Below are 15,673 nucleotides of genomic sequence, written 5' to 3' on the forward strand. Positions count from 1 at the left end.
GCGACTTCAGCCCCCGTTAGTTTGTTTCAGGTAGCAGCCCTTATTATATCGGTGCTGCGCTCCCGAGCACGAAGGATAACCAGGTGCTGCGTAGGAGAGTCAGGTTGCTGAAGCCCTGTTTATGTCGCCTCATTCGCCTATTTTTCTCACTTTCTACAGAGAGTTCAAGCAGTCCAGCGCTAGCTACAGAGCTCCTAAGGAATCCCCCTCCCTGCGTGCAGGGGCGGCCGTCGGTACAGCCGCACACTCCAACAGAAGCCCGAGCCAGCAGCATTTCCCCGAACAAACAGTGTAAGCGCGAGTCTGGAAGCAGACACCTGTCTCTGCAGCAGCAGGAAAAGCGAAAAGCCCCCCCTAGAGGCAGCAAGATCAGATCCAGCACGCAAGCAAGCAGCACTCCTGCGTGCTCCCGGGGTTTCTCTTCGTTTCAGCCTGCAGTGCAGCCGCCAAGGCAACAGCACAGGTGGCAATTTCTGCTGCCACGCGCCGTAGGGACGGCAAGAGTGTGGGAAAGCGGCAGCGCGGAGTTCACAAACAATGTGGGGACCTGGCTCAAGTTCACAGCAACGGCAGGTTGTGCTTGTAGGGGCTGGTCAGGCACATCTGGATGTGCTGCGATTGTGGGGAGAGCGACGGCTGCGGGAGGCAGAAGCAGACAAGACAAAGCCTCCCCCCGCCGCTGCACGGCCCCAAGCTTCTACGCCCACAGACACAACAGCGGCAGCGCTGCTGCGCTCTTTCCTGGGCAAGGATGCGGCAGCGGTAGCGGGAGCAGAAGATGAAGGATTAAAAAAGGATCCCGTGAATATTCCTGTGTCAGCGGTGTCTCTACTGCTCGTCACGGAAACCACAGAGGTGCTATACAGCGCCATGGTGCCAGGTATGTCTCTCTCTTTCTCTCTGTCTCTGCAGGAAATCTATTTCCTTGTGGCTGCTGTTGGTGCTGCTAAGCCTATTCTTTTTGCGTGTGCAAATGGTGCTGCTGCTGCCGCAACTGTGCCTCTTTTGTTGTTTTTTCTCTCCCTCTCTCTCTTGCCTCTCCCCCGTTCCGCCGCGGGCAATCCCAGGGCGCTGGTGCAAGCGCGATATTACCAACGAGACGCATTAGAAGGCTGCAACAACTGTACAGGGAGGGGGTTGCAATAGCAGAAAACTAGACTGATGGCCATCTCGTCCCCTTCCTTTCTGAAGGAAGGCCTACCTGCCTACCTTCTTGCCTTCCTGCCTGTATATTCTCCAAAGGGTTGCTCTGCTGGGAGTCTGTTTTTATCCGTTGTGGATAGGCGTTGCTTTGCATCGTCTCTGTATCTTCTTCTTTATATATATGCATATCTCTTGCATGCGCGTCTGAGTGCGTTTCAGGATACATAGCGGGAGAGTTCAAACTCTCCGACCTGACGGTTGATCTTGCGCCGCTGTGCGTCTTTGCCGGTGCATCGCTAATTCTCGCGCGCGCTGTAGGCTTGCTTCCAAAGGATCGCCTTCTTCTGCTGGACGGGAGACGTCCCCCGCTCAGGTGCGCATGCCCCTCTGCTGACTATTGGCAGGCTTTACCCTTCTTCCATGGCGCTGCGTTTCCGCATTCCTCTGGAGAGAGAACAAAGCCTTGACTGCAGGCCCTTGGCAGCGCAATATACGCACCGCGAGAGGTTTTTTCCCCTGAGGAACGGTCGTCAAGTCATGCACACCTGCCCATAGAGCACCCTCTCCAGCCCGTCCCCGCTGTTGTGTCTTTCCTCCCTCGCTTGCAGCTGTTGCAAAGGGCAATCTTCTTCGGGGTGTGAGTGTGCCGCGCCTCTAATGTGGCGAGTGATCTTTTGGCCGCAGATTCGACGTCTTGTCTATCGACACGGGAAGCAAGCCGGATCTGCCGCTTATCCCAGGGAGCCTGCGCCCTCTGGCCTTCTGCGGCAACAGTTCTGCTGAAAGTACAGCCTGCACAGCCCTTCGCTTCCGCCGTTTGGCTACTTCGACTGCCCCCTACTGCGCTTGCACAGAGCAGAGAGGGAGACGGGCAGAAGGGCCACGTGTGCAAAAAGAAAAGGGGGGAAATAGAGTGGGAAGCAGCCTGCATGCCAGCTGTCTGTCTGTGTGTGGCGGGTGCGAGGAGACTCTGCAGATGGGGGAGATTCTAGAGCAGATCCACGAGATTTCCAAAGGTCGCCATCAGCGGAAGACGCTTCTCGTCGTGCTGCGGCTCTCTCGCCATGCGGGTGCCCTACGCGAAGCCCGAGCAGCGGAGGCGGCAGTAGCAGCAGCAGCAGCCGCTTTTGCAGCTGCTGTGTCTGTCCTATGCGTCCTCTAGGGGGTATCGTCTCTCGCTGGCTGTTGCTGAAGCAGCAGTTGCAGCGCGCGTGGCACCAGGCTCGAGACAACAAGAATGCAGGGCTGAGCGCAAGTGGCTCCCTTGCTCACCACCAGCAGCAGGGGCCTGACGGCGCAAGCAGCACTAACAGCAGCAACTGCAAGGCCGATGAGTCTCCACGGTTTCGCATTCTCATTATTGGAGGAGGTGCAGTGGGCGTCGAGATGGCCCTTACCGTGCAATTCGCAGTGCAGCAGCTGCTGCGGTCGTTGGAACGGCAGGACGAGGAGCAACAGCAGCACTACATCTCTTCTACGTGTTCGTCGCACAAAGAAGAAGCAGAATCCAAGAGCCCTTGTGTTTCACCCCTCAAGGCCGAAGTTGTTCTCGCCACCAGCGGCTCCGATATCCTTACGGGCTACGCGAAAAGGGCGCAGGTAAGGCATGCTTTTCGCGACTTTTTAGACTGCGCTAGAGCTCTCAGTGTTGCCCTTGCCGCCTTGCGAAGAAGCTCGGCATCTTGTTTGCCCCCTTTCGGTGGCAGGGGCTCCCCGATCACGCAGCGCCTTCGTGTTGCAGCGTGTTGTGGTGCGACTTTTCTAGAGGCGAGCGGTCTGCTGCAGGTATTGCTTCGGCTGCACGTCAGACAATGCTGCAGTCTGCTTCTGCGTGTGTGGTGGGTGCTGTTGCAGTCGTTCTTGCGAAGGCTACTCAACGTTCGGGGGGTTCAAGTGTTTGTGAACTGCCGCGTGGAGAGGGTGGAAGAAACCCCAGAAGGGCGCTGGAGGGCGATTGCTGCCAATAAGGCACTTGAGGGAACTTTTGACTGCTCCTTTTGCTGCACAAGTGCAAGGCCACAGGACTGGATCCAGTGAGCGGAGCCTGGCTATTATCCTTCCTACACAGCATCGTGCAACCTTTCACCGTTCAAGAACGCACACCTTCGCCGCGCGGCGTGCTCCCGAAATCCTCAGAAACGGCACTCTTTGGCGCGATGGTTGTGAGAGCTCGCGAGTTGCTGCAGGCTTTCCTGGCTCACATGCAGTCGCTGCATGCGTTTTTACTCCTTCTTCAGTTGCTGCTGCTGCGGTTACTGTTGCTGTCTACAGATCGACACGGCTGCCGGTGGACGAAAACGGTTTCTTGAAAGTCTTGCCGACCTTGCAATGCGTCGACTTCCCCAGTATCTTTGCTGCCGGTACCTAGTTACTGCTGCTTCATTGCTGCTGCCTGCCGCTGCTCTAGGCTGTGAGCTTTAGGCGGTTAGGCAACGCCTTATGCATCGATTTTGTGTGGGTACTTCGTTCGTCGCTGCACGGTGTGTTTGCCCGTGGCAGCGAGATGGAATCGCCGCAATTATGAGGAGTTTTTGTGATGTATGCTGCAGGTGACACGGCGAGCATCATCGGACACTCCCGGCCGAAGGCAGGTGTATACGCCGGTACGTTTCTTCTTTATAGGCTCACATCTGCTGATTTCTTTCGTATATATATATATATATATGTAAGAGGGGCGTTTGCGCGCTCTCTGTAACCTCTTCTGTCGCGGCCTTCTGCTGATGTTCAGACAGCGGCTGCTCCGTGTGTGCATTTGGGGCAGCGCCGCGTTTAGATTCGTTATTTGACGTGCCTTGAGGCTGCCTCCATGGCGGCCTTGTCGCCTGTGGGAATGCTTTGTGGTGATGGCAGTTTGCTGCTATTAGGGATCCGCCTCTTGCGGCGGCGGGTGTCCTCCGTGCTTGCCAATGCGGAGAGTCTACGTGCCTGTATAGAGATGGACAGGCGGAGAGGCCTTTATGCACAAAGAAAGGGTGTAGTAGGCTTGCATATGCACATGGGCTTCCTTTTAGGTGGTGTCTAGTAGTCTCACATACATACATGTATATTATATATACATACATACGTATATATGTATATACATAAGCATAAATACATACATATATATACATAAACGCACACTGTTTCAGCGGAATTGCTCGTATGACGGGTATACATACGGAAGTGGTTGCTGTGTGTGTGTGTTCGTGGCCGTGACAAGTTGCGTGTTTTGGCTTTGTAGGAGAGGGGGCCGGCCGCCTTCCTGTGCATGAGTCCTTCCTCTCCTGATTTGTTTGCCAGTAGTAGCACGCGTGTTGCGGAGATGTATTGGGGTGTCTGAGTACGTGTTTGTTTGCGTGTTTGTGTGTGTATGTATGTGTGGCTTATAGTGCGTGCAGCTCCGGTGATCGAGAGCAACATTTGGCGTTTTTTGCGAGGGGAGACTTTGGATGTGTGGAAGCCGGGAGGGGCCTTTGTGCCTTCTTTTCTTGTTACGGGCAAGGGGGAAGCAGTCTTTTGCAAGAGTTTCATTGTGGCGCACAATCAGTGGGCTTGGCGACAAAAGGTGCGGTGTCTGTTGAGCTGCAACGGGGGGAGGAGGATTTGCATTGGCAGTGCCTCGAAAGAAGCGGCTGGCTGTCGCGGAACGCTGGGGTTGTCAGGTCACACGTTTCCTGTCTTGTGACAGCCTCGCATGCGAACGCTGGGGCTTTTGTTTGAACGGGTAATTTGTTCGTGTTTTTCTCCTGGAGCCTAGGAGGGCTGTTGGCGCACCTTCCTCAGCTGCTGCTGCCGCGCCTGTTTTGCCTCAGAAGTCGCTGGACTCGTCGTGGCTGGCTAGCCACCGCATTTTCCCGAATTCTCCGAAGAGCGCGTCTGGTGGCGAGACGGCGGCTCTGTTGTTTTTTGGACTTAGAGAGTTGGGGGCTGCCGCCGCATCCGGCGCTGAGGCCCTTAGCGCCTGGGTGTCTGCGAGTGTTGCCACGTGTGACGCGTCCTCCGATTGCCCAAGCACAAATGTACGCGCAATCCTGTCTTCAGGCGCTGCTGATCTTCGTGTGTACTGCTTGCGTGGATGTGTTTTTGTGGATGTCTGGATGTGTTTATGTGTGTTGCGTATGTATTATATACGTGTGTGTGGATGTATTCATGTGGATGTATTCATGTGATTGCATTCATGTGGTTGTATTCATGTGACTGTATTCATGTGGATGTATTCATGCGATTGTATTCATGCGATTGTATTCATGCGATTGTAAACATATGATTGTATTTATGCGATTGTATTTATGCGATTGTATTCATGTGATTGTATTCACGTTGATGTATTCATGTGGTTGTATTCATGTGACTGTATTCATGTGGATGTATTCGTGCGATTGTATTCATATGATTGTACTCATGTGGATATTTTTATGAGGCGCCTCTTTCTCCCGGTGCAGCGTCTCTTAGTAGGGCCGGCGTTTAGTATGTGTCTCTTTTTTGTGTCTTTTCGCAGGATCTGCCGCATCCTTGTTTGGCGGTTTTCGCGCGTCTGCTCGTGAAGGCGGCCACCTGTGGCGCTGAGGGATGCGGCCGTTCTCCTCGCTGTGCGGGTTGCTCAGGCAAGATGCCGCAGAGGGCGTTGTCTGCTGCGTTGCAGCAGCTCCGGATGCACAACACACAGCTCGAGCTACACGATCAGCAGCACCAGATGCTCAACTCCGAGCATGCACCTGAAGAGCAGGACTGGGAGCTGAAGCCCCTTTTCACCCGGCCCGAGGTTATCTGCGGCTTGCGGTCACCTGACGACTGCTGTCTCTTCTCCCCACTCCCCTTGGCAGACACAAGACCTAATGCACAGCCAGTGCCTCTGCTTGCTCAAAGCGTTGATTTTTTCAGGTGAGGAAACTGCCCGGTGTGCGCCTGCGTCTTCTCATATTGCGTTCTTGACCAGGAAGGTGCCTTCTTTCGAGCCTTGCAGGCATCCATCCATCTCTCTCCTTCTGTCTGTCTCTTTCTCTCAATCCGTTCTGTCTGTCTCTCTCTCTCTCTTTGCGTGCCTCGAATCCTTTCTCCTTCTCTCTGGCTCGCTGTCTTCCTCTCACCCTGGCGTTCTTTCTCTAGCCTGTGAGCTGCACATGCAGCCAAAGGTATGCCCAAACACCTTCTTACTTCCACAGAACTACTCAAGCGTTGTCTCGCCTTTTTCTTTTCTCAGGTTCTTCACAGGGGACCTTTACTCCATGGGCCGCATCTCTGCTGCCCACGCGCTATCGGACTTGTATGCATGCGGTGCGGAGCCTTTGACTGCTCTTGCCGTCACGCTAATGCAAAGGGCCCCCCCCGATCTCGTGCGTTTCGCTGTGGTGACTGCTGCTGCCGCCTCCTCGTTTGCTGCTCCGCGAAGGCCTTCCTGGCGTTGTCGCGCAATCTTCGCCCGTGATATCGCTGCATACACGGCGCACGCGGGCCCCCATGCTGAGGGAGGGTCGTACTGACTGTATATATATATATATATATTCACGCATGTAATATTTCATCCGTAGATGGAGATATGTTGAACGTTGCATGGCCGGCAGCTGTGGGAGGGCGGGTGTGGACGGCTGTGTGCAGATGCTCTTTCGTCAGGGTGTGCGCTGATGCGATTGCAGCAAGCGAACAACTTGCTGCAGGTGCTCGCGGGGGCGACTAGTGTGCTCGCCGAGGAGGGCTGTGAGCTGGCTGGAGGCCATTCTGCAGTCGGGGATGGTCCTTCCGCTGCGGGCTTTGTCGTGACAGGACGCATCCTATATCCTCCCGTTGGCGGAGACAGCGCTGCGGGAGGAACGCCTGCAGCTGCAGCTGGGGGGCCGCCGCGTAGTACTGAGTGTCTGCACAGCGCGGAGGAAAACGGAGAAGAGGAGCAGAAGCAGAAGCAGATCGTGTTTCCTGGGAAGCAACTTGCTCCTGGTTTCCCCCTGCGCAAGGGCAGCGCAGGGGTGTGCCACGGATCCGTTCTCCTCCTGACGAAAGGGTTAGGTTCTGGCGTGATTTTTGCCGCGCATACAAAGTGCAGCGCGAAAGGCGGGTGAGGAGGGTCCTTGCGAGGACGTATATACAGCTTTTGGTTTCCCCTGGTGCTCCTCTCTAGTAGTTCTCAGCTTCTTGGCGGCCTAGGGATGCGCACTGCTGCCGTGTGCTCCTCTGTACTTGCTGTCGCTTGGCTTGTATCCGCGTGTGCTGCAGCTGGGTGGAGACGGCGCTGCAACAGATGCAGCAAACGAACCAAGCTGCCATGCATGCGCTGCTGCAGCACGGGGCCACCGCCTGCACGGATATCACAGGTGAAGAGAGGCTTAGAGGCTTCCCCTGTCTTGCTGGTGATGCTGTCGCTGCGCTCTCGGTGTGCTGCTGCTGCTGCCGCTGCTGCGTGCTGCATCTGTAGTACTGTGATGCACGAATTCGGTGGTTCGCTGACCGTGGTATGCTTGTGCTGCCAGCCTGTCCCTGCGTCGTTTTGCCGTGAAGGGCGCTGTTTATTTTTCAACGCGGTCGCAGTAGGTATATATGCTGGCCAGTAACATGGGGGGGTTGCACGCCAGCCGCCTTCAAAAGCTTGCTTGATTTTTTTCGCCTTGCGCTTGCATTACTGCGCGTGCTGCAGGCTTCGGATTGGCGGGTCACTTGCTGGAGGTTGTAGATGCGTCAAATAGGGCGCTTGCGAAGCTGGGGAGCTCCGAGAAGCCTGCAGCTTTAGGAGCAACAGCCACAGCGGGAGCTGCCGCGGATGGAAACGCAGCAGCAGAATCAGCATCTGCAGAGCGGCTGGTAGGGGCACGGGTGTGGCTTGAACGTTTGCCGCTACTTCCAGGTGTCTCCGAGCTTACCAGTCAGGGCTTCTTTGCTTCTCTGTTTGTCGAGAATGCAGCCACAGCGGCCAGACGTTTGGTTGTGTCCTCTGCGGAGGACATCAAGGGCGAGCCGCCTTTGGCGTCTCTGCATGAAGGAAATGTGAGGGGCCTCTCTCCTACTGAGCAGCCGCTGGAAGGTGAACGTGAGCTCCTGCAGGTGCTGCAGCAACAGCTGCACGGGCCTTGCTGCTGCAGACTACCGGCCCCCGTGCAGCCGAAAGACGTTGCACAGCAGCAGCTTATGAGAGAAGAAACGGCTCCCTGTAGCAACACCAACGGCAGCTACACCTCTGCCTGCGCTCGCGCCACGTACAGCGACCCTAGCCGCAGTTGCTGTTGTTGCAGCACCTGTAACGATGCTTCCCTGGTATTCCCATTGCTGTTCGACCCACAAACCAGCGGGGGCCTACTGGCAGTGGTGCCTGCAGCCGCTGCAGCTTCCTGCCTTAAGGCCTTGAGGGCGCACTGTCCAGCAATGGCAATAGGCGACATAGTGTCTTTGTCAGCTGCTTCTGCGGCAGACGCGGGAGTCTCGCGCAAGAAGCCCATCCAGATCGTTGCCCGAAGCTCTGCGAGCGCCCCCGAAATGGGAAATGTGTGCAGTTGAACGCTGCAACGGGTGTCCAAGCAGCATTAATGGCAAAAAAAGGCTACAAAATGCCCTCGGTGCTGCAACTGACCGAACATACACACACATACACAAAGACATACCAGAGTGCTATTTCTGGCTGTGACGCAAAAAAAGGGATGGTGTTGTGAGCTCCTCCCGTGGCAGACCGTGTATCGACGTTTTATTTGAATGTTGTCTTAGCCGTGTGTAGATAGCATGCTTCAGAAATGAAGGGCTGTTCTTGACTTTTTGTAGCATCTCTTCACCTATCGCGGTGGAGGCTAGGCGTCTTGCAGTTGCGGATGCTTTCGTGGACTAAAGTACCGACAGCTTCTGAATGCACCGCTTTCTCAGATAGGGATGAACGCGTGGCTGAAGAGGTGTGCTGTTATAGCGAAATGCTTAGACGCTTGGGTCGCCGTAGGAAAAGCCTCGACTGCGCGTTGTCTGCATGAGGCACACGGCAGGCGGCATCCTAGAGCTACACCACCAGCAGCTCGAGGGACCTTTGCGAGGGGGCAAGTGGAAGGGGAGGGGGGGCGAGCAAACTGCCTTGCGCAGTTTAGAAGGCAGATAGCCGCAACGTCGCAATGCATTACGGTACAGCTTTTTAAAGGCTGCTGCTCTCCGCCCCCACTTCAGAGCGGTGACAAATTTTGTAGTACAAGACTCGCGTCTTAAGCCTAGATTCAAACCTCGTCTATGACTATTAAACATCTCTAGCTCATAAGGTCTCCCACCAGCCACCTGTGCAGCTGAATAGCCGTCCCTCTTTTCCTTTCCCCCTCCCCGTTGAGTCTATTATGATAGCTCTCCCCTTCTTCGTTGCCTCTCCACATCGCTGCTGCTCTCTGTCGCTGCCTGCTGCTGCGGGCGTCTTCATGCGGCGTCGAGGCGGCTCAGAGGTATGACAGATCTTGACCATTTCGTATTTGGGGCAGCACCTCAGTACCGTGCCCATGTCCATAAAAGCACACTTCTGTCCACGCAGGGACAGACACCCTGCCTGCTGCGGCAGCTCTGTGGGGTGTGGCGGCAGCTGTCGTCTAGGAATAGCTACAGGAAAAAGCTCGGCTTTGAAATTTAAGAGCTTATTCACTTGCTGAATGGGAGAGGCCCTTCGGCTTCGTGGAAAGCGCTTGAAAACGTCGCACTTGTCGAGATGCTCATGTCACGCCAAAGGATCCTAATGCAATGCATTCCGTTCAAGGTTGGCGGCTACGTGTCTTTACAGCAGATCTATTGTCTATTAGCCAGGGCCTACAGAGACTGTCTGTGGGGCGTTCCGGGCTGTAGTGGTGCCTTGCGCTACTCTGACCAGTGGTTGGCTGCTTGCTTTCTGCAGGAGCCAGCTCTTAAAGCCTACGTGATGCAGAAACTTTTCTGATCAGAATACGAACTGCGGTCTGCGGCCAGCAGTTGTTTCTCCACTAAGCCCTCAAGGTAAGCGTTCCACCGTCTGTTTTTCGGGCAGCAGCTCCTGAGAGCGCTACATAAATCAGCAGCAGTGCCCTGACGATGGAAGGAAGGGGCGTTCAGTGCATATTAAAACAAACACACAGACACGCACGCACAGACACCCTATAGCGCGTGCTGCAGGCCGCGTGACAATCCGAAGCAGTTGTAGAGCACCTCCACGACGCCCTTGATTGCGCTGCACCTCCTCGCTAAATTCAGCGCGAGCGAACAGCCCATATATATATATATATAAATATACCGTGGGGTTAGCCGCTGCAGTCCCCCTAATTAGTGCAGCTGAAGTTCCCGAGCAGCTCACGGTGCGAGGACGCAACGGCAGCAGGGGCCATTAAGGCAAAACGGCAGATGCGGTGAGCCTGCACCAGGCAGAGGAGACACGGAAGCAGCGCACAGACACACGCGGCAGTGAAAGGAGGACAGCCAACAAGCACCCTATACGGAAGCGCAGAACGGCAGGCCGTGAAGGCAGAAGCAACATCGTGAGAGAAATTTCCTGCAGCGAGCCAATTAGCAACTCAAGCAAGCCCTTCAAAAGAGCCTGACTTAGTCTCCACCAAATTTCGCCTAAAGGCCCTTCAGCTTCGTGGCCAGCCCTGCGGCGGCACAGTTTGGGCAGCGCTGGCCTCCAGTAAATCTGCAGGTTGTGCAGAAAACCTCGAGAGAATGGAGACCCCTTAGCCTCTTCGAATCGCTGCATATCAAGCACACACACGAGTGCTCGGCAGTTGCAGCGAGGGCTATACCTCCTGGAGGCGCAGCCGCCGCTTTCCGTCGAGGAACAGCCTATCGACCGCAAAATGGTAATACAGCCTCGAAGGGGGAAACGCCAGCTAGACGAGGCGGCAAGAAGGCAGTGCCAGGAGAAAGAGACGGAGGCCGTGAGAGAAGGCGCAACGGGAACAAACAAGGCGAAGGGGAAGCGCGCAAACACGAGGCTTTAGACAGAATGCCCCCAAGAAGGTGGCTTGGGATGTCTTTCTCCCCAGAACATGCAGACACCTGGAGTTCTTCTCAGCGAGCCCATGGCACACAAGTCTCTTGGAGAAAATGAAGAAAGGCGGCTGCTGCACGCTGGCAGGAAAGCGAGACGCCTCAGGGTCTTTTGCAAGGCCGCTTTTCTCTTACCTTGAGGTATGATATCCGCCCCCAAGCGAGTTGCTCCCACGTGGTTAGATTCAGAGACATCAGGAGCGCGTGATAGCCCGCGAGACAGCCAACCATAAGGAAAAGGCCAATCAGAACAAAGAAGTTCATCACCACCAGCATGCAGAGCATGCCACCCCTGCAGAAGAGACATTGAAAGGCGCATCAGGCTGCTGCAGATTAGTCCGCAGAAGGATAACACGGAGAGAGAAGCTCTCGCACCCTGCTGATGCGGCTGGCTGCTCGCGGCTGTCGCTGCCACGCTTCTGACACACAAAGAGGAAGGGCCAAAGCAAGCCACACGCAAAACTCATGCAGAGACGTTCTCCATTAGGAGTATAGCCGCACCACTCGGACTTCACGTCCATTGGCAGCAGCAATAGCCGCACAGCTTGAGCTGTACAGACACCTGCTTCCAACATCTGCAACAACAAATACACTATAAAGTGGGGGCGGCTCTTCTCCCCCACGCAGCTCCCTGCAGCAAAACATTCCAAATGCATCTTGCATGCACGTACATGAAGAAACAAACACACCTGGCAACAGGAAGCGTCAAGGCCAGAGAACGCACCGCCGACAGGCACATCTACTACTGTACGCTCCAACGATCTTTACCAGCAGCAACCTTAGAAACGGCAGCAGCAGCAGCAGACCAATCCAAGGGCAGTGATGATCGTGAGTGCGAATGCAGACGCCGCAGTCTGCGCAGTGTTTCGTTCGCAGTGGCTGCAACACAGCACCGCATCCAGGGTGTACATACAGGCACTGCGTCGCTGCGCTTTGTCCGCTACTGCGGCTGCTGCCGCATCCACCCTTGTAATGCAATGCAGCTGCAGTGGCCTCGGCTCACCTGATACATGCAGCACCTCTCGCAGAAGCGCAATCGAACCCCGTACTGACACAAGCGTCTTTTTATAATGGAGAAAGGAAAGGCAGCCGCAGTATTTCCTGCGTCTGTGGATTTATCCACTATCTCTACAGCCTCAGTAGGTTCCCCCAAATTCAGTTGCAGCAGTGCCTGTGGCTGCGGGGAGTCTGGAAGGGCTGACTCGAGGTCTAAGGGGGGTGCGGCCACTGCTTCACCGCATGCTGCCTCAGCAGCAACATCCACGGCATGCACTGCACTCCTCCCCGCACCGACTTCCCCTCGAACCGTCGGCGCAACAGCGACCAACTCAACGTCAACTGGCTTCCCAACTGCAGCCCTCCCTGCCGCTGCTGCCCGCCTAGCGAGTCTTCTCTCTTTCCGCAGCCTCTGCTGAGCCTCCTTCGCTGCTGTATCAGCAGCTGCAGCTGCTGCTGCTGCTGCTGCTGCGGCCTTCCTCTTCATCTGTACGCGAGAGGCTTCACTTGGTCCAAATCTCGAGCGAGCGCTCCCCTTTATGCTACCGCTGCTGCTGCTGCTGCTGTCGCTATTGCTGCCGCTGCTGTCGCTGCCTCCACTGCTACGGCCCCTGCTGCTGCTGCTTCTGCTTCTGCTTCTGCTGCTCTTGCTGCTGCTGCGTTCGGCGGGGTGCCTGATTAAGGTCGCTTCGCAGCCTTTACGTGAAAACTTGCGAACAGTCTTGCTGCTGCTGCTGCTATTGAAGTGCAGTACGTTGTTGCACTGCAGGTACATCTGACGGAGAGACGCTCCCTGCACTTCCACCGGGATGCCGCAAACAGACACTGCAGAAAGGCGCTGCTGCTGCTGCTCTTGTTGCTGCCTCTTTCTTCCAGACAGCACAGGAGAGGAGGCAGGAAAAGAAAACTGTGGGCGATGAAGATCCTGCAGAACGGAAACGGCATCTGCGGCTGCGGCGTCGTCTTCATCGCTTGAGCTTATGGCATATAGAGCTCCTAGCTGCTGATCCTGCTGAAACAGCCGCTCCTGCTGATTCTGCTGCTGCTGCTGCTTCTGTGCAAACACAATGTCTTCCGGAGTGCTCAGTGTATCTACAGAGACTGGCATGTATGCTTCTCCGCCGTTGCAGTTGCTTATCCAGTTGTTTGGTGTGCTCCCAAGAGGGACCTTCTCCTTGTCGTTTTTGTTAGGAGAAGGGCATGCACTGCCTTTTCTACGGCTGCTGGTCGTGAAGGCAGCTGGGAAATGCGCGTGAGCGTCTTTGCAGCTGTTGGGGGCAGTCCTTCTCGTAGACGAGCCTGCGCTGTCGTGGTGGCTGCGGCTCTTGCTGTTGCTGTTGCCGCTGCTGCTGCTGCTACGGCTCTTGCTGCTGCTGCTGCTACGGCTCTTGCTGCTGCTGCTGCTACGGGCGCTGCTGCTGCTGCTGTACGGATGCTGCTGCAGCGTACCGTAATGATGCTTGGGGGTTCTTATGGAGAAACGGCAGATGCCTCGAGCTTTTTGCTTGCGCTGTCGCTCCCACCGGTGTGCATGGTGCGCTGGCTGGAAGACTGGGCAGCTGTTTCTTTCTGCCATCAAGGAAGCTGCTGCGGTCCCTATTCCAGCCGCTGTGAGGCAGTCTTCGCTATCGCAATTGCTGCTAACGCTGCCAGCACTGCTGTCTTCCTCAGCCGCTGCTAGGCGTCCCCGCATGCTGCTGCGACTGCTATGGGGCCGCAGCTGCTGCCGCAGCTCTGGCGGCAGCAGTAACGAGGGGCAGTATCTCAGCACGCCGCTGCAGCAAACGCAGAGGGTCGAATCACAGAGGCATGTCCACCACCTCCTCAGCAGAAGCACGAAAGGCAGCAGTTGCGCCAGGGGAGGGCAGCAGCGGCGCTTACGGATCGGTCCTGGCGGCTAGGAAATAAGCGACAACTGCAGCAGCACTCGCGATCCAGGTGAGAACGCCCATCGCGTCAGACAAGGAGAAGTGGGAAGGGCAAGGGGCAATAAGAGCACCAAGGATACCGCAACGAAGCAGCAGCAGCAGCAAACCCACACAGAGGGCCCCCGAGGGGCCCCCACCCCGACAGCTCTCCTCCATAAAGGACGCTTCCTGTGCAGCTGAGGAGACTTCCAGCGCCGCCACGCGTCTCGGTGCATCTCCGCCCTTGCCCTCATCGGAGTCTGCTGCGTCTCCTGCTGCCGAGAGCGACATGGGAAAAGGCCTTAAGGAGTTCATTCCCGGTGACAATGCAGCAGCCGACAGAGGCGCCCTCGCAGATGCTTCTGCTGCTGTTCATTCACTAGCAGCTGCAGCTGATTTTTGCTGCGCTCCTCTTCTCTGAGGGCGTTTCCTCGCTCGGCTGCCGCCGCTTCCGTCGGTGCCTAGACACGTTTCCTCTGCTGCTGGGCGACCTTCTCGGGAGACTTCACGAGAAGCCACACATCCCTGCGGCGACGTCTGTGTTCTTGCTGCTGGCTTCTTTGTTGCCGCTCGTGCTGCGAGTGCAGCGGGTAGGTACATCCCGTGCAATGCACAAGGCACTTGCCCCGGCAAGGAGGTTCTTGAATTTCAGCTGAGAGGGCTGCAGGAGAAGGGAGGAGTAGGGGGGTGGAAACTGCGGCAACTGGGAACCCCAGGGGTAGTGAGCAGCCTCCGTCTCAGCTGCTAATAACGGGCTGCTGCTGGTGGCTCTCCGAGGCGTGCTGCTGCTTTAGGTAACCTCGCGTGAACGCTGCCTTCCCGATCCAGCAGTTGCTGAGGCTGGTCGCCCTCCAGTTGTACTGGCTGCAGCTGCCGCCACAGCTACCGTTCGGCCTTTTGCAGCAGGAAAGCCCCAAACAGTCAACAGGTTCTCACACATTTGCGATGACGCGCTTGAACCGCGCCTGCCGTGTACCGCTGCTGCTGCTGCATGCAACAACAGGCACACTGCTGCTGCAAGATAATACACCGCGGGGAGGAGCCGGAGAATATATATCTTTGTGACTCGAGCAGTCGCGATATATATTCAAGAAAGGGTTATTGAAAGGCTGGGGGTGTGGCCCGTCGTGCAGCAGCCTCTCCGGTAGCCGCTGTATGCAAACGGGCGTCGGCTGGGGGCGTTCTTCCGGCCCTTCTGTGTTTTGAAGTGTATATACGCAGTAACGTGCTGTCGAGCAAAATTATTCAGCAGGAACCTTCCTCCGTTTCGAGCTGATAGGGGGAGTTCTTACCCAGCAGCTCGACAAGACACTCGACGGCAGCTGGAGAGCTCGCGCGGCCTCGCTACCACCCCAGCGGCCGACAAGCCATGAAACTTGCTGTGGCGACTATTCTTTCCAGCGCAGAAGGCATATATAGCTGCTTTTCTAGGGGTGTGTGGCAGCAGGATCTTTGACACTGGTAGGAGGTGGCGGTGTTGCGGGTAGTGTGTATGCCAGAAGATGCCAGAGGGCAGCTAGGGACGCCCGACTCTGAAATCTGCGGCACGTCGAAAAGTCTGTGCCGCTGTTTGAAGTCCAGCATCGGCTTTTGAATGGCAGCTGTTACGACAGCAGAGCTCATGCGCTCATCAGCGCAGCAGCGGTTGTCGCAGGAGCACCAAGGGCGGCAGCAGACGCCGCAGGAACAAGGCGTGC

The 15,673-nt window shown here is 56.2% G+C and overlaps 2 protein-coding genes across 2 annotated transcripts; one reads left to right on the forward strand and one right to left on the reverse strand.

The window, feature by feature from the left end:
* Window positions 1-537: 537 nt before the first annotated feature.
* LOC34623136 lies at window positions 538-8,601 on the forward strand. Its single transcript, XM_026337389.1, has 13 exons — window positions 538-880; window positions 1,363-1,516; window positions 1,828-1,928; window positions 2,108-2,742; window positions 2,998-3,176; window positions 3,415-3,503; window positions 4,512-4,692; window positions 4,883-5,141; window positions 5,621-6,003; window positions 6,323-6,455; window positions 6,756-7,171; window positions 7,330-7,427; window positions 7,748-8,601. The coding sequence occupies exons 1-13, from the start codon at window positions 538-540 to the stop codon at window positions 8,599-8,601; spliced, it is 3,825 nt and encodes a 1,274-aa protein (XP_026193174.1).
* A 2,955-nt stretch (window positions 8,602-11,556) lies between these two features.
* LOC34623135 lies at window positions 11,557-14,576 on the reverse strand. The gene is made up of 7 exons (XM_026337390.1): window positions 14,412-14,576; window positions 13,951-14,108; window positions 13,593-13,844; window positions 13,095-13,337; window positions 12,077-12,932; window positions 11,873-11,952; window positions 11,557-11,704 (listed from the first exon to the last, which is right to left on the reverse strand). The coding sequence occupies exons 1-7, from the start codon at window positions 14,574-14,576 to the stop codon at window positions 11,557-11,559; spliced, it is 1,902 nt and encodes a 633-aa protein (XP_026193175.1).
* Window positions 14,577-15,673: the final 1,097 nt, after the last annotated feature.

The sequence above is a fragment of the Cyclospora cayetanensis genome, unplaced genomic scaffold (assembly GCF_002999335.1).
Source record: "Cyclospora cayetanensis isolate NF1_C8 unplaced genomic scaffold, CcayRef3 CcayRef3_contig_18, whole genome shotgun sequence".
Classification (NCBI taxonomy): Eukaryota; Apicomplexa; class Conoidasida; order Eucoccidiorida; family Eimeriidae; genus Cyclospora; species Cyclospora cayetanensis.